We start from the raw sequence: 24,076 nt of genomic DNA on the forward strand, positions 1-24,076 counted from the left end.
TTGCCTCAGTGCATGAGTAAATTTCAGTGGTCCATTTATAGGGGGAGCCTCTGTTGCCTTGTAAATGACAACCTAACATTACTGTGAAGGAGTTACATTTTACAAAGTCAGCAAACAACCTTTACCCATTATTATGAAGGTAAGGCTGTGGAGAAATCTAGAATGTCATATCCAAAATGCCTCCTCACATTACTTCTTCGATGGTCTGGTATCATGATTTATTATGATACGGCTCACTGGTTTCTCCATTTTGTGTTAGTGAATATAACAACAATAGCCTAGTTTCCTGATAAGATAACAGGACATGCACTCAGTCAGACAGACAGACAGACAGACAGACAGACAGACAAGAGTGTATTTTAGGTATGCCCTCTGGTGTACAAGTCAAGGCCAGTTGCACTTAAACACAGAATTTTAAATTTGAACAGATCATTGCAGATCAAATGTGATTTTTTTTCCTCCCTACATTTGAGCAGTAGTTCAAGACTACAGGGCAACATGATACTGACACCACTTTTAAAGTGTTTCTGCAGAGTCCCTCAGTAATCTGTCTCCTGGAACAGATGTGCTTGTATTTCTCACAATACACCGCTGCCGCTGTGTTGTTTAATGTTTCAATTTTCTTGCTCCGATTCTCTAAATGTTGTGAACTTGTGAAATAAATATCTAGAATGATCAATCAAGGTACCCAGTTTCAGGGTCACATCAAGGTTGGATTGCTATTTCTGAACTATTTTTATACCATTACTGGATGTTTTGGGCTTTCTGGTGTAAACACAAATCCTCACACCAGACGTGGAAGTGAAGATATTTTTTCCCATGCCTCATTTTCTTGCATTCGACAGCCAGTGGTCATTGCTGTTCATTGTTTGAATTTGATTTGTTTACCAGAAAGCACATTAAGTGTCCAGTATTTGAAATGGTCATTACAGTCCCTTTTAACTTGGGATGCTTCATGCAACCTAAAAGTCAAGGTTGTATGTTCTTAGCCTGTCTGTAGGGCAGCACAGTCTTACAGCGAGGAACCTTGTTGTGTTTTTGGAGAGCACTTGATCAGATACAAGTAGAATTTGTTGAGAGGAGAGGAGGCTTTTTACCCAGTCAAGCGTGTATGACCTGAGATAAGAGAAAAACAGGCAGGGAATGAGTTGTTCTGAAGGGAGGCCATGCTGATACGGTCCTCACTCTGTAGCCCCTATACAGCCAATCTGCTCAGACTTTCACTGTAGTCCCCACAGCAGCACAGAGAAAGAATGAAAACCCCTGACTACCCTCTGGAAATTGTATGAAAGCGAGATGTGGAGATGTGATCCAAGCAGTAGCCCATATCCATTCTATCTTGTAATGGAAATGTGACACGGGGGGCTGAGTGTAAGTGTGAGTGTATATGGTGAGAGAGAGGCGAAGATTGGGTGGGTGACAAAAAACGAAAAGGGAAAGAAAAAATCCAAAGGGAGAGTAACACAGAAAGAGTGAGAGTAAGACGCACATACAGATGAGAAAAATACATAGTCCTCAACCTCAGGTGGGGAATCAAGCCAGAGACCGATAGACACAGAGGTATAACACTGTCCACAACACTTATAACAGCAGCTACACTGCAATATTGATCACTCGGTGGCCCCAAGACATGTTGTGTACAAAAAACACAACCATTATTTTAGAGACACATTCGACGGCAAAGAAAACAAAAAACGTGTAATAATTGAAAGAAAAATCAGAAAATATTAACAATAATAAATCCAGCAAGTTCTTGCAGTCTGAAACAGCAATTTTCAGACTGTGTCTTACAAAATGAACAGTTCACATCATTATCATCTGCTGACAGAACATTTATTGCAATTAAATCGAATTATTTTGAATTAAATATACCATATAAATATACTTTTTAATGAGGGCAGGTTATTGTAATGTTTGAGAGCTGTGGACATTTTGAATTCCTTGAATTTAAATTTCTTACAAAAAACTAAAGATAAACTATTAAGATAATCAAACAGGTCCTCATACCTAAACAACAAAATCGGTCATTTGTCAGTGCCAAAAACAAATCTCATGAGTACTTCTAATCTGCCACCTGTACGTTTAAGGTGTGGTTAAGTTAAGGCAACTAAACCTACTTGGTTAAGTTAGTTAAGAGAAAGATCATGGTCATGGTTACAAGAAACCAACGTTAAGTGTTGGAGATACAAACTGCAGTCTCTTGCATCAAAGTTAGACACTTTGTATGCCCAACCATCAATCCACCCTGACCTCCTGCCTATGAGGTTTTGTGGCAGTATAACGGCGCTGTTTCCTACATACTTTCAACTTTCTGTTATGTGGAATAACTAACTGAATTACCAAGATGTCGGTTCATCAAAATGGATATCTATGATTACAGATAACAGCTAGGGAAAGATCAGTAAGTCCATGTTGTTTTAGCTTTAGATCAGGCTAGCCTTGCTATCTCACCTGGTAGCTTTCACTTGATATAGCCTTTTTGTTTTATCTGTCTAGTTGTCCGTTTCTCTGCGGCGCAGAGTGCAGTAAGTGCTTGACTGCTTCTAAAGGCCAGAGATAATGCAGCACAAGTGAAGTTACTGCAGTCTGACTTGGATTTAACCTCCTTTTTGCATTCACTGTAAATTTTACATGCCGTTTTCCCGGAAATTACACATTTCTATATGGCATAATACAAAAAGTCAGATTCTAGTCTTTTGACCATATGTAAAGTTGCTGATACGTTTTGTAAAGTATGGTACACACACATTCTGGCATGAAGAACACATCTCCAACTTTTATATAAGCCTCCAAAGGAAAGACAAAAGCGGTCCATCCTCATCACTCACCTCGGTCGGTGTCATAAAGGAAGACGAACTTGTTCCAGTCGTAGTGGTCGAGTAGGGACAGGAGCGCCCCCCGGATGGACGGCCGGAGCTGCAGGGTGAACTGGCTCTCGCCCTCGGTGGGGAAGCTGGGCGTGATGAGGGAGATGTGCAGGGCGCTGCAGAAGGACGTCAACGTGTGGACCGAGCGCTTGTCGTACAGGCCGAAGATGGCAAAGACACCACGGGAGTACTGGGAGCAAACTGGGGAAGAAAACAACAGCATCAAAAAATAAATTAATAAATAAGAAAAGAAAACTAGTGGTGACAGGGAAGGAGAGAAAAAATAACATTTATTTCTGTGAATTGGGTTGTGAAACATTTTACATGTCAAAAGATTATAGCCTATCAGGACTCATAAGCACCTTTTATTTCTCAGTAGTCATTTATCTAATCAGTTTACTTAACATTCCTCCTGTGCTCAATCCAGTCAATGGTTTTACTCTCTCTGTTTTTTCTCTGAAATCATTTAACTAATCTGTTTGTTCTCCTCTTCTCATCACAACCTTCCTGTCAGTATACTGTACTCAATTCATATCATTGTCTTGAGTGGCTTGAGACTTTGTCTGGCATCAGAGGTACAATATCTTACTGACTGTATATCAATTAATCTAAACCATCTATCACAAAATAAACTTAAAGCTTTGGGGCAGCAGAACAAGCTGTAAACATGTGACATATTATCACCTCATAAAGTTGTTGTGCTGGTCTCCGCTAACTCCTGAGAAAAACATACGCTTCTTTAGCTGCTTAATGCTCCACAATGTTCACCACCTAGTTTTTTTTTCTGGGCAGGTGGCATGCAGTTGGTTTATCAGAGCCTTTTCTATGAAAACAGCTGCCTGCTGTTGCTGAAAACTAAGTTGATGAGAGAGGACTAAGTTTGTGGGCTAGAAACCAAAACTATGTCCTAAAAGACATTAAAAGTCTATGTAGAGCTCAGAGGAACTGCAGAGCCTGGTGATCTCTGTGGGTTCATCATTACGAGTGACACAGTCATTTGATTCATTGTTTACATAAAACAATATTAGTGTAGCTTTAAACATAATACATTTTAAAAAACATTTCTTATTGGTTTCTCTAAAAATAAGTTGTTTTTTTCATCTATTATTCTCAAATCAAGCACACTTTCACAACAAGGATGTTGTCAGGATGTGAATCAGTTTACTTATCATTTATTAAGCACATTTCCCCCTTGATAATTTCATTGTGTAGGAGCAAAACAACAACACAAAAAATGGGGGCTCATCTCCAGAGAAAAACATTTTTTAAATGATACAAATCTTGGCACAATGCCAGGAAAGTAATCCTGCCACACACAAAGTGATGTTTTCAGTTTCCTTGAGATAAATAGAATAAGAAACTGGGTAGTTAACATGAGCAGTGATAGCCATCATATTTGACAAATGCATGATGAAGACAAAAGAATGTTCACTGTTTTGATGAATGGGAAACGCGGTGCAAAAATCACCGCAGCAAAGAATGCTTAGCGCCACGACTGGAAACAAAATAGCAAACCATTATCCCACTGATTACCACTTTACATCCTTTCAAGAGAACCGCTGAATGCAGTAAACAGAGATCAAAACCAAACGCATCTATTTCCTCTGATGCTTTTATGTCAAAAGCTCTCTTCCCTCATTTAAGCAGCAACAGTACCAACATTTCCTAGCGGCGCATTGAATCATTCTCCTCACTCACTCATATTCATGTTGTGCTGCTTCATGACATCAAAACAGCACAAACTGAACCTGCATCTATTGTGTTTTATTGGTCAGACTTTGAATTAAATGGAAAATTTTCATAAAGTCTACACAAGCTGTGCTTCACAGACATACACAGTGTGTCTTGCTTGAGGAGATCTCCTCATTATAGAAAGGTTTGGTTGTCTACAAGAGCCGTACTATAATTGCCCACTTTTTACACACATGCAGAACAACAACAGAAAGGGAAGATAATGAGCATCCTCTGCCAGTTTCCGGCTACGAGGAGAATCAGAGCGAGCGGCAAACTGAAGGAAGAGCTCAAGATGTTGCTCTTGTTAAAGGAAAATGGGGGGTGGGGAAGCAAACAAGAGGGCTGCTTTACTGACAAACCCATTGTTTCCATGCAGAGTGCAGTACTCTACTGTAGTGGCACAGAGAGAGAGAGAGAGAGAGCGAGAGAGAGAGAGAGAGCCTGCGTCTTTTCTGATCTGCCTGCAGCTACCTCCCTCAGTCAGACAAACAAGACAACAGTCAGAGAGACAGAGAGAAGAAAGCCATGATTTTTCTGTTGTACACACAATTAAGGTACATGAAGGTGCCCGGAACTACAGTGTCAGGAAAACACAGTCAAGACTGTGCTGTAGTGGGGTTGGTTGTAATATCACAGTTAAAGTTTGCTTTCCCTCGTGTCATGACTCATTTAAAGTCAGTCTCAGTGTTGGCTGGGCCGATGTTATTACAAATATTATATCTTCACGGATCCAAAGAACTGAAGACCTGCGAGTTATCTACCTAATCTCAAATGATGAACCTGTCGATATCCTTCTTTGCAGTGAAAATTAAAGATAAATTGATTTCCAAATTTATAGTTCAAGTTCCCCTCCACTCAAAAATGTCCTTTGCTTATTGATACTTCAGTTGGATGTTTGACCTTCACTGTGCAGAATGAATGGCTGTTTTCACATTCGTCTGCTGAAGGGGGAAAGTTTCTCTCTACTCACACTGAGCCTCAGTTTAAGACATGCACATTCAAGATAATTTTGCTAGTTTGTAAGTCAATCATGGTGCAACTTATACAAGTGTGAGGTAGAAACTTGATGCCTCCAGTGCACAAACATGAGAACAGACTTTTCAGTGAAGCAGGAGAAATCTCGTGTCCAGCAGATAAACTTTTGGAACAAAAAATATTAGCAGATTCAGAGATTCTGGATTTTTAATGAGTGAGAAGGAGTAGATGTCATTTTAAGAATTTTTTAATAGGTAACTGAACTTTTTTGTAAACCCTAACATTATTATTCAAAGCATCATATTTCTATATGTATATGTCTATATCTATATGTGTATGTCTAGAGGGGATCTTTAATATTTTGCAGAAAGGAAGAAATAAGGTCTTTGGAGATACACTAGAAAAGCCCCTTCAGCCTCTAAGCCTCTGAGGGGGTGGGATGATGTATGTGTTTGATTGACAGCTGAGCCAGCAGGGGCCTAGACCTAATCAAACCTGTGCTGCCAAGTAAGCTTAAAAGCCAAGGACGGAAAGCATTTTGTACCAGTATTGAAGAAAAAAAGACCACAACATTTAGCTGATGCTGATGTCGACATTTGCATGTATGCTTTTAAACTGTGCTACAGTTGACTAACTAATTTGCTACCTACCCTGAAAACTGTGCACTTTTATCATGTTTGTTTGGTCATTCATCTAGTCCAACCTTGTAGATAAGGAGACATTAAAACACCTGTAATCAATATTTTTATATTAAAACTGGATCATATGACTACTTGACTTGTCACCTGGCTCTGTGGTTCCCCTCAGCTCTATGGAGTGTTTCAGCATCTTTCAGCTCATTGTTTTGGTTTTCCAGCCTGTAACGCCACTGTTTTGGTTCACTTTCACCGCTCTCGTAGTGTTGTTTTTGGTCGCAGCAGACAGCTGTTTTCAGCGAAGAAGCTCTAAAAATGCACTGTTCTACGTGCCAGGCACCATACAGAAGACAGACAAAGTTAACGAGTAGCTGGGGAGGAGCATTTAGCAGCTAAAGAGACATATTTCCCTCAGGAGTTGGAAGAGACAAATAACAGCTAAAAAGATGGTGAATATTGGACTTACATTCATCAGGTGTCCAGAAACACAACAATGTTGAATGATAATGTTTTAATTATCATTCACTTGCAATTATCATTATAATGTTGCTCCGTAACTGCAACTGTTTACTAACAAGTTTGCCATATCAACTTAAAAGGTGATGATATATCAATGTTGTGTTCACAACTTGTTTATGCTGCCCCCAAGTGGCCAAACAAACCAGTTATTGCAGGTTTAAAGAAAGATTATGGGTTGTTTTTCAATGGCTTCTGTCTCCTTCAGCCAATGATAGTACTGCTTTTTGCAAATGCATTTAAAATTCAATGACTTGATTGGCTATATGCAGACGTTCAGGTTATGTAGGCAGAGAAACAACAGCATTCTGGTTATTGCACAGATAGGGGGTGCAGTTTCAGTTATACTGAGCCAAATTACTGCAACATTGCTTTACAATGCCAAATAACTGCTGTTATTTACACTAGTGATGTCATGCGCAAAAGATGCGGCTCTGAGAGCCGATGCTTTGTAGTGAATCATAAGAGCCGGCTCGTATCGAGTGAGAGCCGGCTCCCAGTTTTTTTCCTTTCACTGCTTACCTCAGTGCTCAGCCTGAGCTCTGCTCAAGGCAAAACTTTGTTTTGATTGGTCAGCAATGGCATCGCGGCCAATCAGATGTGAGGATATGGGATCATAACATTATGTAAAAACAGAGAGGGGGGTGCTGAGAAGTGGAGCGGCGCTCCACGCTGTCAGATAGCGGTGAGGAGAGTGTTGAGTTGGCGTACTGTTGGCGTAGTTGAAACTATGAGTGACACCCGAAAGAGAAGCAGATGAAGATTGATGAAGAGTTGGCTAAAATGATAGTTACTGATTTCCAACCCTTTTCCATTGTGGAGGACAGAGGTTTTAAAAGTTTTGTCAAAACCTTAAATCCCACATACACTCTACCCAGTAGAAAAACATTGTCCCAAACAACAATACCTAAACTATATGACACAGAACGCGCATTATGGCAAGAAAGGGTGAAAAAAGCTCCATCAGTTTGCCTGACAACTGACTGCTGGACCTCCAGAACAACCTGCTCTTTCATGGCTGTCACTTGCCATTTCATTGAAAATTACAAGATGACATCTTGCCTTCTGGACTGCTTTGAGTTCACAGACAGACACACTGCAGAAAACCTGGCAAAGGAGCTAGTAAGAGTGGCAAAAGAGTGGTAAGTAGAGGACAAAGTGGTGTGCTGTGTGAGTGACAATGCTGCAAACATCACCAAAGCCATAAAAATTCTGAAGTGGACCCACCACCCATGTCTGGCACATACACTAAACCTCATGATTAGCGGAATAAATGCACAAAATTAGGCAATTATAAGGATTCTCATAAAAACACTGCACATGAAAGGGTTTTCAACACACAAACCATTCATTTTTGCAAATTTATGGTAAAATAAAGGCCTACAAAATTAAGAGCCGTTCAGGAGTCGAAAGAGCCAGCTCTTCTTTGGGAGCTGAGCCAAAAGAGCCGAACTTCCCATCACTAATTGACACATATGAACACACCTGCTCCCTGAAGACCACAGTAACTAACATTTAGTGTAAGGGTGTGTGTGTGTGTGTGTGTGTGTGTGTGTGTGTGTGTGTCCATATTAAGGGATGAAGCCTCGCAGGAGTCGTGGTAGAGAGAGCGTCCACTCAACCAATAAAGGAGTCCAGGGGTTGGAAAATCCACACAGCCCCACTGATGACTCCTCAAGGGATGGGATGACATCAACACACACACATACACAAGCACACACAAATACACACACTTCTCTAAATCCTTATATGTCAACCCACACCCTCTCTCTAGATTGCTACATTGCTGTTATGCAGAAAAACCAGTTTGAATAACAAAACATCAACATGCATGTGAGGAAACCTGCCGGTCTGAGATCAAAACCTGACAGTCGTGTTCAAACTTTGTCTCCCCCTGCTGTGTTTGTCTCTAATTACTGTCTGTTTCATACCACTAGGGTTTAACTCTTCTGCTTATTTTGAAATAAAACTAAGAATACATCGGAAACAGTACTACAACCAATAATAATTTATTTCAAATACTGCTAGCATGCCTTTAAATGCTACCATCCCATGTCACATACATGGCGAATGAATTTGTGGACATAGCTGCCTGGTAAATATCCTCCTGCTGCTGCCACTCTTGCATGTAGACAGTCAGATAAATAGGACCAATAAACCAATAGTAATTGGATTGATTACCATAACACTGAGAGAAATTAATCTCAAGCACACTCATATTTACACCACAAACATGCTGGAGGACAAAGGAAAGGACATAACTGACAGTAATAATCAATCTAAATAAAAGTAAATCAGTAAAATCAGTTGCATCAACAACATTTATAACAAGGTTATAAAAGCTTTTTTGCTGTTCTCAAGTGTTACTAAGATATTTTTTAACACTTTAAAAGGGAATGTTCTGTGTTTTATGTAACAGGAAGTACACTTCTTGTTTACTTTCTGGCACACAAGAAGTGGTGCTTTCTATATTTCAAGTTTATGTAGAATAATTATATGACAGTAATGGAAGAAGTACTTTGCATAAGTAAAAGTAGCAATACCACAGTATAGAAATATTCAATTGCCCAGAAAAGCTCTGGCAGTGGACAATAAAGCACTGAGCTACAGTAGATGCCAAATGGCAGATGATGAGTGTTATCCAATTCATTAAAATAGATTGCCTCAACACTGAAGAAGGAATCCATCAGAACTATAAACAGCTAACAGCTTGGCCCATGCCTGCTCACCAGTGAGTTTGTTCAGTAGTTTTCCCTGATGGCAAACATGAGGATCACTTCCGGATTTCCATTTAGTCAGTCACTGCACTCACTATGTAGAATATATTGTCTGCATGCAGGACACATCTCTGTCGGCTTGCACAGCTTCTTCTTATTTAATGCAGCACACAACATGAACCTCAAAAAAGGAGACAGGACATACTGTATGTCAATACTATCACAAGAATGCCTAAATACTGCAGTCTGTAAGTTTTATGTAAGTGTGTTTGATGCAGGATCATGTTATTTATCTGTTTAGAGGGCCACTAAATCTTTGTTGTATATGATTGTTCACATTTCACATTTATCTGGCAGCTTTTGTATTTACAGGTGACCTCAGCTTGTAGTGATAATTCACAAACTACTGTAAGATGTGGACTAGTTAGGTTGAGAAACAATGATAAATTCATGCTATTGCCTCACCCTCAATCTTGTAAAGTTATTAAACAGACAGATGAGTTAATCCGACATTTTCTGAAATTTATGAACTCTGAAAGTTTCTTCCATTGCACAAAATTGCTTCTTTGATGTGCAAGCAGAAACATAAACACAAGGAATCAAATACCTGCCTGATTTTTCACATGTAAATTTGGACTTGTTGCGGAAATACATTTTTGATGTAGCAGAAAACGATGATCTCCAGTTGATGATTATCATAAACAAATAACCACCAATATACACTAAAATCAATAACATATTCATAAAAGTATTAATAGTATCATTAAAATGATCCTTTTTTCACATACATTACATTGGTTTCATGTTTAATAGAGTGTCCCAGAGGAGTCCTATATGTCAATAATAAATTTCATACATACATAAATAGATCAATACAGACTCTAAAAAAAAAGTTTTTTAAGTCCAATAATCTGACTTTACATTTCACCGTCTTTTGTGTTTCACCTGCTTACCTTTCCTGTTTTCTCAGTGCTAGTACAAATTTAATCATTCATCTTCTTAATTGTTTAGTGTTGCTTATTAGGTAATGAGAATGGTGTGTCTAATTATGTCCAGGGTAAATAGTGGTGAAGGTTGTTTATGCTGAGAAGTAAGAGGATGCGTTAATGGTATGACCCATATTAATCCTAGAGCTACATTAGACCTTCATCATTTTCTCTGAACATTAACAGTGGGCGGCAGTAATGTAGAATTCCTTTGGGGAGTTCAGCTCAAGAGAAGAAAAGCCTCACTTCAAAATGGAGGCCAGGTGAATGTCAGATAGTGTCACACAAAATCTCAAAAGTAACTCAATTTGAACCATTAGGAGCACTCCATTTAATCATATTTACCTACATATTATTTGCAGATCCAGAGAAAAAGTCTAATGCTCATGTTTTAGGGGTAAGAAAATAAAAATGATATTCTTGGGTGTATTTGCTGGGTGAGCAGCTGTCACTGGAGTGAACAGGAAGCCATGTTTGGATCCCTCATCCACTGTTAAAAGCTGTACTACTCAATATTTGTATATTAACAATAACATCAAATGGCTACGTGTGATGTGAAAAAGATTGTTCGTAGTGACGACTCCAGAGGGAATTCTAACTATCTAGTGCCCTGATTCTGATTCCCCTCGACTCTGTGGAGCTTTTTAGCGTTTTTCAGGTCATTGTTTTGGTTTAATGGCCCCACTTTACGTTTTGGTTCAGGCTCACTGCTCTCATCAACCTTGTTTCCAAGTTAGAGACTAGCTGGTGAAGACAGCCGAAGATTTAGCAGCTAAAGAGCCAGACAGTTCCCTCAGGAGTTGGTGGAGATCAAACTAGAGCTAGAAGAGAGTGAATATTGGGCTTATAGTCATCGGTAGACCAGAAACACAACTCTGAATGAGTGCTAATGTTGCTCCGTGTCTGCTGGATGAAATTATGAGGTGATGATATGTCAGTGTTGTGTTTATAGCTTGTCCCACTGCCCCCAAGTGGTCAAACACAAAATCAATGAATGCAACTTTACTACAGACATAGGCTTATACAGTGACATTTACATATCACTGACATGTGGTGTTTCAGTACAGTAGTGAAATGCTTTTTACACAATGATGTGACAGATACCACCCAGTCAATGGCTGATTCCATAGGCTTTGACTTCCCTGGACTTTGGACTGATGGAAGTCTGGAGTGAGAGGACCTTATGGGAACTATGGACTTCATGACCTCCAAAGAGTCTGCATTTGGTGCAGACTTCCAAAGATTATGTCAATGGCAAGTCAAAATGAAGTTACTCTACTGGAATGCAGGAGGGTTTCTCCACAATATACAGGGAATAAGTGAGAGCAGATGAGTCAGATGGGTCATATGATGTCATGTTGCTCTTCACGTGAAATTCAGCATTTTAGTTTCTCTTGTAATTTCAATATATGAAATAAGTAAACTGGGAAAATTGAAAAAAGTGACTTGTACTCAGTCTGAGATGTGACATTTGCCACATGTGCTTTGAGACACACAGCACACAGAAAATCCAGATCAGGATTGCTGCAGTGCAAAGAGACAGCAGAGGCCAATAGTAGCAATCCATCAGAGTCAAGCTGTATCAAACAGTTGACCTGTTATGACCTAGTAGTGATGTGACAGCAGTAGTACTGACAGTGAGTGGGCGGCCCCTAGTGACAGGTCGGCCTCCTGGACTGGTCCATTTAGTCCCACACCAGCAGTGACCCTGAAACAGCATCCGCTGGCCTCACACTCCACTGCACAAACAGGTCAGAGCACACACACACACTCACTGCAGCTCACACTGATCAATGGGCCAGACATTCTGCGTGTGACACACTAACAGAGCAATGCAACAGAAGCTCTCCTGTCATTTTACATAACACTCGTCTGAAACCAACTCACATCATCTCTTCTAGCAAAAATAAACCTCATGTGAGGGAATTTGGCTCTTCGGTCTTAATTATCTGAAAATTAACAAACCATCAAGCTGAGCTAAGCTATGCTAGGCTACGCTAAAGTAAGATAAGCTTTCCCAATCTGGTCCTATTGATGAGCAGGACTTTGGGCGGCTAAACTGCTTTGTCATCAGTGCTCTGTGTAAATCAGTGGATGGTTGGATATGGTCTAGTGCCAGTGACACATTTTCCCCTCGGTCCCCCAGGTGTCAGGCCCCACCCATAGCATAGGGCAGTTTGATGATGACTCCCTCCGACCTCTGCCCCGTCAATATATCGATCTCTGCACAGAACAAACCTCCACTATTTACCACTTGTTTTAGAGCAAAAACATGCAATGCTTGCTGCCGGGGAGTCAATCAACTGATTTTGAGTTATGGCAAATTCTTTGCATCTCAAATCATTTGCCAGCAAAAAATCCAAACCTGTTTAAATCAATTACATTTCAGTAGAATAGTGACTGATGAATGACCTTTATATTTAGCCTGCATTATTTATGGCTTCCTGGATTTCTCCTACTGTAATTCCAGATCCATAAGCCTTTCAAACCTCAATGTGCTAAACGATTTGTTTGTTACATCACTAAAACAATACAACAATATTTTATTCATTTTGCAATAATACAACCCCAAGATAAAATTTGGAATTATTACATTGAAGTACTACACTGTATACACAGAGCATTAAAGCTAGTGCTATTGTTAAAGCTGCAATTCACAAAAACAGCCACACATATGGAAAAACTGTATGCACTTATGGTAATGTTGAGGTGCTTTGGATAAAAATGTTATCACAGTATATGTAGTAGATGGTTTTAAAAATGGTAAAAAGAAAACGAGATAATTCCTGTCCACCGTGAAACCATTTTCTATTCATTTTGGACTCACTTTAAAAGATAAAGCCGGTGTTAATATATATGTTTCTAATTGTCAACAAATCCAATGAAAAGATCAAAACCAACAATGTGGTAGTCCATCTCTCAATACTTTCTGACTTCCTTATACAAAGCCCATTTGTTCCTACTGAAGACGTACTGTATATCTTAAATACAGGTCAAAAATACATAGTTTCATTTTTTCAAAAAGCTCTCAGTAATATCCTAAAACAGCTGGGCACTATAGCTTTTAACAAACATTACTCAGGAAGAAGTAAATAGTGCATTTGTTGGGGACTACTTTCATACAAATGTGGTGCTCAAGTGACTATTTCCAGCAGCAGGATGTCTCATGTGGGATTTGGGTACACAGAAAATACTTGTTAATAGGATCAATATGTTGTTGGTTTTGGTCTTTTCATGAAATTTGCTGAAAGTAAGAAAGATTTAGAATAACACCAGCCTTATCGTTTAAAGCTGAACTAAAAAGTGTACCATTGATCCTTGAGATATCTTCTTGACTGTTCTACCAGTCACATTTACCATGTTTTTCCCTGATTCATCTCCAGACTTTACACCCCAACATGTTTTTGTTTGTTTGTTTGTTGTGTGTTCTTGGTTTTCAGCTCACTGAGTGGACTGTCCTGGACAATGGGAGCAATGTATTGTTCCCATTTGATAGGACAGCGGGCTGCTATGAATATGTTTAATGCATTTTCTTGAATGAATGCAGCACTAATTCTCTTATTTAGCTCTTTATTTATGATGGTGGAAAAACTTTAGAAACTGAGTATTTTTGAGATTTTGACAAAAGAATATTTTCCAACACAAATGTATTGTGTGCAGGAAACTTTTCAAGTGAGATCTGGTGACTGAAGTTATTGTAAAAAGCCATTTATGATGGTATTTTCTATCATCATCAGCTCTTGAAGTGTGTGCAATAGCAGTAAGACATCTTCATTGACTCACAAAGAAGCAAGCAACTTGAGTGGCGGGCTTTTATACAAAAAGGATGGAAACGACGAGAATGAAACCCTTTTGTGTTCGTAATAGTTTAAACGAGGTAAAAATCAATACAGACCTCTGCCTGAGCAGTCCAGATGAAAAGAAACCATCACTATTTTACCGACCGTACAGAGAGCTCACGCCGGGCAGGCAGCCATTTTGTACAGGATCACAGCAGCAAGCAATCGCTCAATTCCCTCTCTCAATTCAACACCTCTATTGACATGACTACTGTCAGACACAATATAGTGGCTTCATTGAAGCTCACATTTCCTTTATATAACCTCTTGAACTCCACTGAGACGTCTATGTCCTCGGCCGACATTACTGTCTTTCAGAGTCTGTAGTGGTTTAAAAACTAGAACGAAGCTACTGGTATCATATGAAACTAGATAACCTAATACATCCATTGGTACCAACCACGTGACTAAATAACTCTCCAAATTTAGGCTAAACGTGGGAAAAACTGGCATGGCCATTTTTTAAGGGGTCCCTCGACCTCTCACCTCAAGATATCGGAATGAAAATGGGTTCTATGAGTACCCATGAGTCTCTCTCAGTATAAATTATTATTTTTGCCTATTCTAAAAATGGTGTATTTGAATATTTCTGCATACTGAGGTCCCTAAACAGTATTGGAATTGCATACATTGGGTATGTACATTTTGCACCAAATCTGGGTAACAAATGGTATCAACCCAAAAACTGCATGAGACATAACTGAGCATGGGAATGACTACTTCCATCATGATGTTCTAAGCCCTTATACACTCTATACAAACTTTCAAAATTTGAAAAGGCGCCTAACCAAAACACAATGTTTATTACAGATTTATGACTAGAAAATCTTGACACAAAGTGCTGAGCTGCATCTCAAATTAATCCTCAGGTTAATTTGCTATCCCCCTCCTAAAGATCCCCTGCCCCCCCTAAAAAAGACAAAAATGGGTCTATGGTGGAGTGGAAGAGGTTAAAGGTTTAATTTCTTGGTTGAACAGGTTCACATTGTGTCAGCTGGACAACAGAAAGTAGAGAATCAACATCACTGTAGCTGACCCACAACAGTAAAACTGCCTCATATTAACACTTAAATTATGGCAATTACGGTAAGTAACTTACAGAGAAGTGTCCACCTTTATTACCTTTAAACTTGTGGTGTTCCAGTGTAAACACTCAATGAATGATTGAGTATGTCCAATAAATTGGTTTATGACCAAATACCTGCAAAAACAAATGCCATCAGCCTCAGCTTTGTTTTAAGTACTAATTATCAAATTATATTGCATAGCGGACAAGGACCACACTTCCCAGGACTGTCTTTGTTATAGAGAAACAAAGTATTCACAGGGTCTCTCTTGCACAAATGGGAGAAGTCCCAGAAAGAAGTCTAAAAGAAAAATGAGAAGTGATGGTTTTATATTAATTTATAGTCATTATCTGTTCATAATTTACAATAACATACACACTACTACACTAACTAAGCTAAACTAAGAGGATGATCATGGTAAACATTACCTAAAATTTGAAACCTTACAGAGAAAACACCACAAACCCCAACTAAGGCTGCACAAACCACTAAATATGTCATTTTAATAGAAAATGTTTAGATGCATCTGCATCAAAATACACAAGTAAAGTAGTTAATAAGAAAATACCAAAAATGATTAAAAAAATTTTTTGCAATGTTAAGAAATCCTATTTAAAAAATGCAGGATTTGCAACACAATTTGATCTTGTTTCTCGGTCCATTGCATGACTCTCCCCCAAATATCCGACAGAAAACATAACCTCCTTTGCAGAGACAAAAACAGAATAGAAACTGGAACAGCTTTCATTAACTGGTTATAGACTGAATCAGTATTGTGTTACACTTGCAGGTAACAGAGAGCAGCAACACAGACATATAGAGTATCTGAAAATGACAAAATTACACGATACCAACATCCACATTGCATCTGTGTCCCTGCCTTCTGCTGCCATTCAGTTAAACCTATCAGCTTACTGCTGCCTCCTTCATTTCCTGTGTGTGTGTGTGTGTGTGTCAGATTGAATAAGGTGTTGGTGCCATGTGCTTGTGTGCATTCAAGTGCATGCATGTACGCATTTGTGCGCATGACTTTTCCTTTGGCATCAGACACACACACACACACACAAAGAGAGAGAGAGAGAGAGAGAGAGAGAGAGAGAGAGAGAGAGAGAGAGAGAGAGAGAGAGAGAGAGAGAGAGAGAGAGAGTGTGTGTCCCACTGGACATCATTGCAGCACATTTCCACATAATGCATGAGTGGCACTGACAGACCATGTCTCACTACACACACACACTTATACACACATGTACACATGAACACACACATGTACTGTGCAGCGCGTATTCTGTCTGCTCGACTTTGTCTCCCACCATGCCCTGGGTTAAAGAGTGATGGTGCAGGGCAGGCGAGAGGGAAGATGAAGCTCTGCACATCATTTATACACTCCTCCTTGTCCTCCCCTTCCATTTCCCTCCACCCTGTCGTACAATCAGGCAGCTTGAGGTTGAACGTTAAGAGAATTGTACCAAGGCTGAGTCCTTACCGCAGTGGCCCAGGTTCATGCCGCGGCCCTTTGCTGCATGTCATCCCCTCTCTCTCTTGCCCTTTACTGTCTATCTTCAGCTGCACTATAAATAAAGGCAAAAAAATCCCCAAAAATAATAAAAAGACAACAACAAAAAAAAACTATGGTATGAACCTTAAAACACTGTATCCACCAGAATTTGATCTTCTGAAATACCTTTAAATCTTATTATACTGTGAAAACAACTTTTAGTTTTTCGTCCAGTCAAGAAGGACAAACCTCCTACATTCCGATAAAACACAAACCTGAAGAAAAATAAACAACAAAACATATTTATGTATGGAATCTATTCAGAATGGCTCATTACAACCCTGCAGTAAATAAATGTAATCAAACAAACTGCATCACATCAATTATATCAGAAGCTGTCAGCCCAAGATAATGGCAAAATGTTACTATATATTGGTGACAAGCATAAAATCACAAAATCAGAAACTGAACTGGAGCTACACAATTTCACTAAGTGCATTATGCAGCCAGTGGACTCCTGCTTCCTATGCTGTTGCCTCTGTGGGAAAAAGCATAAAATACAGCTATGACCGTAAGTCAGCCGTACAGCAGCCACCAGCACTGCTGCTGGCTCGTGGTCCTCTATATACCAGCTATACTTTTATGGAAAGAGGGGGGTAAAACACACATTAGATTTCCAAGTCAAAAAACATTTAAAAAAAAAACAAACAAATATAACAGCTGATAAGTAGCAGAGATTCTCAGAGGGATCGCCAAGAGGCACCAAACACTCCAAACTGTGAATATTTTAAGTGCAACCACCAAGGGATGATTGAACTAAACTCCTCGTAAATCCTTTACCACTTAGCATCCATAAAACATGAGCCAACCGGGGGGGGGGGGGTTATTGGGAGATAATGCATAACAGCCAATCAAACTGGCCAGGCTAAGGCTGCTAAGTTTTTTGCTCTTGTAGAGGAAAAACTGATGGTGAAAGTGAGGCTGCGGTGTAAACACCAAGAGATTTTGATGTGTCACAGTAGAAAAAGCACAGGTGTAAATAATATTGTGCATGCTGGCTTACTGGGACACTTGAATACAACACAGCAATCATTAATGTTATTTGTAGCACCTGTGCTTTTCTATGACTCTGACAAGTCAAACTATCTGCTGTGGTTATTGGTTCTGCTTTTATTTCCGACTAGAGACAAGTTCCTGGAACTAAATTTCAGCACTGCTCTGGGGGTGATACTAAATCCAAGCTCCTGGTACTTTCAGGGGTTGCCGGCAGCGCTGTTGATCGAGATTCGTCAAGCAGATGAGTCATCACATCACAACAAGGACAACAGCAACAAACACGTCTGGTAGAAATGGGGATATAACATGCAACCAAACAGTCCAGGAATAAGTTTAAAAGACAGAATACAATTATAGACAAATAAAGGATAACCATGCACACAGTGGAGCAAACTAAAAAACTACAAAGTGGTCCGGTGCACTGGATGTCATTTTGGGCCACTGACTGGCTTGTGGCGGCCCCGGCAGTGCCCTGGATTCTCCGTCGGCGTATAAACTTATATCATGTTCTTGTAAATGTGAAAGAAAATCTGAGGGTTTGTTAACAACCTGTCTGATCATCTGAGTCAACCTTATCTTTACCAATATAAGTAAAGGCCAAGCACACTGCTAAATGCTCCACTAGTTAGCTAGTTGCTAATTTTGTCTGTCTGCTGTCCGGTGCTGAGCAGGTAGTGTCCAGTGGGTTTTTAGAGATTTTTGTTGAAAACAGCTTCCTGCCAAGGCCGAAAACGATGCTATACGAGCAGTGAGAGTGAACCAACACAGTAAAGTTGCAGCCGGACAGATAAACAATGAGCTGAAACTCACCATGAAGCTCTGAGCCGAGGGGAGCTGCTGATTCAGCTGATAATTCTCTGTAGGTTCATCACTATGAGCGACTGTCACATGTTTTTCACATTGTCATTTGATACATTGTTAACATAAAAAATATTGATTATAGCTGCTTTAAGGACCCCTCCTTTTTCTGGACAGAGGACCCCAGTTGAGGAGATGTCGAGTGTGGGGGAATTTTAATTTCTGCAGTACTTATTAAATTAACATGCAGTGAAAGTAAGCAACTGAGTTTTTTTTTTTTTTTTTTTTTTTAAGGAAACCACATTTAAGCAGAGGAGAATTTGACAGACAGATGGCTGCCAAATATTGACAAAGTGTGAAAAACAGACTATTACAGTGTGTACTGCGCCATGAGCTGGTGTCCCACAGAGCCTTCACACAAATTCATATCTCAACTGAGGAACATTCATATCAAATAGTGAATACATATCACAGCTGTCAGCTAAAGCATCAAATCTCAGTTTTTTAAAGCTGGACTGAAAAATTAACACTGTTAACATGAATTGGCATTACTGTATGCACCAAGATGTGCATCACTTTCACATATTAGAAGGTGTAAAGTATGTTATTTATAGATATTTCCAATGTATGTATACAGTTTGTGTCCTCTCACGTTTTTAGTTTTTTGGGAGAGCGGTCCTTTTATCAATTTTGTCTTTAAAAGAGGAATTCTCCTTTATCATATCTTGGGTCTTATTTTTGTAGTTTTGGCCAACATTCCTAACAGCAATAATAACATTGTACTCACCAAGTTAATTGCTGATGAGGGTTGAGTTGGGATCACTAAGAAAAGGTTGTTTATTTTTGGGAGTATTGCCATTTTAACAGTAGCTATTCTGCCCATATAGGTTCATCAATCACTGAAGGCCATTGTTTATTGTTTTAAGCAGTGGAATTAAGTTTTTTTCTTTTTCCTTCCACTCCCCTCCCGAGGGAATCTGTTTAGTCTTTATTTATATATTTCATTAGTTCTTCTTTCCCTTTCTCATAACCTCCAACAGTATAGAGGTCATGATACATAATAAAACAGGAGAAGTGTGTGCATGAGGCAGGGTGTTCCTTATTTACAACCTACCTCTTCACCTGAAGATGTCCCTCCTACCTCTTTTTTCTTCACAAGCCTTTACAGACACAATGATGATTGTGACATGATTTTAAATATGATGCTTTATCAGCCTAAATGGATCCAGTCCTCACATGAAGCTGCACGCGAACACATACTCAACCAGTGAGACACACATGAATACCCACATGTGAGCACGTCATTGAGAAAACCAATAAGCTGCAGTATGGCACCCCTGACGATCACCACTGCTGCTTCATATCTGTACGGCCTGATTTACAGCAGCTGCTGGACATTTCTCTACTCCACAGGTGAATTGGCCAATATAGTCATTCACCAGTGTCACTCAACAGCTGCTGCACAGTCTACTGCACATGGACCTCTTCATAAGTAGCATAAATGCAAAGAAAAGTAAATCATTTAACTATCAGAATTATAATAGAAATGTTGGATAATATAAGAAAATACAGACACTTTCTTAATGGATGGGGTGCATTTTCTCATTCAGTCCTTATAATAACTAAACGGTCATTTATTTAAAGACACATTTAGAATAATTCAACTTTTTGTATTATTATTTATTTAATTAAAAAGTATAAATGTTGAAAATGGTGCTGTTTTAAAATATAAAATACATTTGACAAAGGATATGTAAAGTAATATATTGTTATAAAATACTGTTAACCAGTGGAATGAAAAAAAGAAATGTGCTATTTTGCACAAAGCACTGTCTTTGCGAGAAAATTGTTAATTTTGTCCATGGTGTACTTTATGCAGTTGGTATTAAAACATAACAGTATTGTTTCTACTTTCTTTGAGATGTCAGCAGTTACAGAAATAACCAAGATGAACGTGTTATGGCACATAGTCCAGAGGTTTTCAAACTGTGAGGCGCGCACTGTGAGGAGGAAGAGACATCAGGCGTGAGCCGCAATTTGCATCAGAAATTGTACTCCTTCTCTGAGTCATGACTCAGTCGTAGCTCAGTCAAATCCAAACACACAGACATGTTGCGCATATTTTTAGATTTAGTGTGACCTCCTGAGGACATCATTATCTCCATGTCTATTGCTAATAAGCGTCCCTAAATTCGCTTAGAAATCATAGAAAAAAGATACTCCTTATAGCTCCAGTGATAGTTGTCTGTACATCTTTGGGTACTTTGAGAACAGGAACTGCTAATAACTAATTTGGCATACTTTTAATGGTGTAATGGGAATTTGGCAAAATGTAAACAAATATAGGCTAAAAAAAAACCCCACAGATAAACTGACAAACTTGCTGACTTTTCATCTACTGCCACCAGCAGGTCAAAATGTCCAATTATGCAGTGAAATATTTCAACATCTACTGGATAGATTAGCACATAATTGGTACAGACGATGAATCGACAATGAATCGTTGCGATTTAGACCCTGTTTTTTCATCTACTGCCAACAGCATGTTGACATTTTGTGGGTCAGATTGAAATTCAGAATTACTGTAAAGATTGCCATGAAATTTGGTATCAGCATCCATGTTCCCTTTAGGATGAATTGTAATACTTTCGGTGATCCCCTGACTTTTCAGTTAGCACTATCATTAGGTCAAATTTTTAATTTGTCCAATACTGTATTTTTTATTTATTTTTATTAAAAATAATGTTAGCATGCTTACACGCTAAACTGAGATGGCAATGGTGGTAAACATTACTTGCTAAAGATGAGCATGTTAGCACAGCTGTGCCTTTAATCACTAGCATGGTTGTAGACTCTTAGACTTGTTATAATTCCTCTCCCCCCATATACTTAATCCTGTATAAAATGCTTTATTCATACATTCTTCAGGGGGAAAAAAAGAAATTCCAAAAGTCACAGCTATTTAAGAACATGAAAACAATAAGAAAAACATCTGTAAAAATGGACATGTACTTGTAGTATCATGTATCCACTCATGTGCACTGTAGGTCCAAACACATTTATCTTTACTACACTGCCAAGAAATGTCACTTCCCCAGAATCCTTTGCCTGCTTGACTAGGAGTGCCAGCAGTAGGTCACACTTGCTGACCTGATGCTACGTATAGTTAACCAACGAATGTTAGTACATGAGTGACTGTGAGTGTAACCAATGAATGACCATCGCTGATAGCAGCTGTTAGTGAACAATCACATTTTGTGACCGGTATCGTACAGCAGCAGTCAGCAGTGCTGTGGGAAAAAAGCAATGCTTCACTACAACACTTGTATGCAGCATCAGTTATGTCACACATCAACACCCGTAGGTGCAGAAATGTCACCATACATGCTGACAATGGGAACAATGAGGAAAAGTAGCTGAGTGAACAAGGAGCACAGACACAACAACTGACACCAGGTGGTGTGTGTTTTTGTGTGTACATACAGTATGTGTGAACAATTGTGTGAGTGTGTATGAGCATGTGTATTGGTGTAGCAAGGATACATACATAAACAAACATATACTGCTACTACTACTGTCTGAAAAAAATGTATTTTTCAAATTTATTGAATTATTGAATCCCATCATGCTGTAATTTTAATAAAGAAAACAGCATGGTACTTAAACTTTAAGGTGTGTGTGGAGTGTAAGTGCCATATATAATGTGAAATAATAATAATAATAATAATAATTACAGGCTCTTTTGTGTTAACATTGTATCTAGTGGTGGAGGATGGGGCTCTTTTAGCGTGTTAGCTAATGGTTTATGAATCACTGGATGGTCAGAAAGCACAGCCTGGGCCTGGGGGAAGAGCTGCACCACGAGGCCTCCACCTGCTCAGCTCAGTCAGGTGGCTGCTGGTCTGCTGTCAGCCCCAGGGCCCAGTTCGGAGCTGCGCCATGGGGCCTTGACTGGCTACCCACAGAGGAATATTATCGCTAATAGGATCTGTTTTAGGTCATGGAAGTGCACACACACATGAGCAGACACACATAGACATCATGGGAAAGGGCATTCAGAAAGAGGAAGCACACTGGTTGAAGAAACACACTGCTTCACTGATTTTTCAGACAGCGTATCCACCCACACTCACACACACATAAACACAGACAGACAAACACACACACTAAGATGCATCCACGCATATACACACTAACAGAGCTGGGAGATTCTTGGTCTGAGGACAACAGTTCTTTTTCGGCTGATGCTGTCAGATCCGCTCATCCTCAGACCTGCATGGAACTCACTGGGAACACGCACACATGCACGCACGCACGCACACACACACACACACATACTGAGCCTTCCTCAAGCTCTGTCTTAAACGCAACAGAGTAAACAGGGAGAGAATAAGATTTACGCAAACAAACAGATGAATATTCATAACATGCAGTGTTTGTGTGTCTGTTCACGGGGTGAAAGGAGGTAAATCAAAGCTATGAGTCAGGAAAAGGAGGGACAAGGGGATGAAAAAGGTTCAGGGCAAAGAGAGGACAGGACATAGAGCGAGGGCAGTACAGACAGTGATATCTCAGTAGCCAAAACACACCAGAACCGAGACGCACTTGTTACCTCCCTCCATCGCTACAGCTTCCTACCCCTCCTCCCTACATGATTCAATCTTCCTCCTCATTCTCTGTATTTCAAATTACATCACACTTTCTACTTCCATTCATGACGGTATTAGTCGTGCTAATCCACCCAGGTGGCTAATTATTTAAAAAGAATTAGAGATGCCCTCATCTCAGATAGTAACAAGAAAGAGTAGAATTGTGGTGATGAATTTATTTTTACCTCATCGCTACCTGGCTAATCATGGGGATGTCCTTCAATCTGTCATTCCGTCCAACCCTTTGGTAAAGAGAAGAATATCTTAAGAACTACTGCAGACTGATATGAAATGAGGTATGAATATTCATCGTCCCCAGAGGATGACTTATTAACATAACGACTCCTCGACCTTTTGGGCAACATCTTCATCAGGTCAAAATTTCCCTTTGATCAACACATTCTTCCATGAAAAGGTATCTGGAAAACTTTCATGCTACCCAGAGGATGAACCCTTTCTCTCTCTTTAGAAAGTTCATGCCATTTACTCTTGTCCCACCTTCAGGATTAAATTTAAACTTTGCACACTTTGATATCTCATAATCTAGTGAGTAGACTGCTATGAAATTCGCTAAGCACATTCTTGCTCCCCAGGGGATGAATCCTTTGGCTTTCAGGGCTCTCATGATTTCATACATTTATATTTTTAGCCCCACTACTAGTAAAGCTCGAAGTTAAATTATCAGTATGTTGTTGGCTCTGTCAAACACTTTTAGTTGAATCCCATCTGCAAGTCTGTTGTT

At 39.5% G+C, this 24,076-nt stretch overlaps 1 protein-coding gene across 9 annotated transcripts in view; it reads right to left on the reverse strand.

Annotated features, from left to right (window-relative positions):
- The window catches only part of gria4b (glutamate receptor, ionotropic, AMPA 4b), a 169,584-nt gene that overhangs the window by 60,483 nt on the left and 85,025 nt on the right, over positions 1 to 24,076 (reverse strand). For all 9 annotated transcript variants that reach the window (XR_006380620.1, XM_044221379.1, XM_044221378.1 and 6 more), the window contains one exon: positions 2,829 to 3,068. Coding sequence is in view for 8 of the 9 variants with exons in the window: in XM_044221379.1 (XP_044077314.1) it covers positions 2,829 to 3,068 (240 nt within the window). In the remaining variant the exon portion in view is untranslated. The remainder of the gene's footprint in view (positions 1 to 2,828; positions 3,069 to 24,076) is intronic.

The sequence above is a fragment of the Siniperca chuatsi genome, linkage group LG14 (genome assembly GCF_020085105.1).
Source record: "Siniperca chuatsi isolate FFG_IHB_CAS linkage group LG14, ASM2008510v1, whole genome shotgun sequence".
In the NCBI taxonomy this organism is placed as follows: Eukaryota; Metazoa; Chordata; class Actinopteri; order Centrarchiformes; family Sinipercidae; genus Siniperca; species Siniperca chuatsi.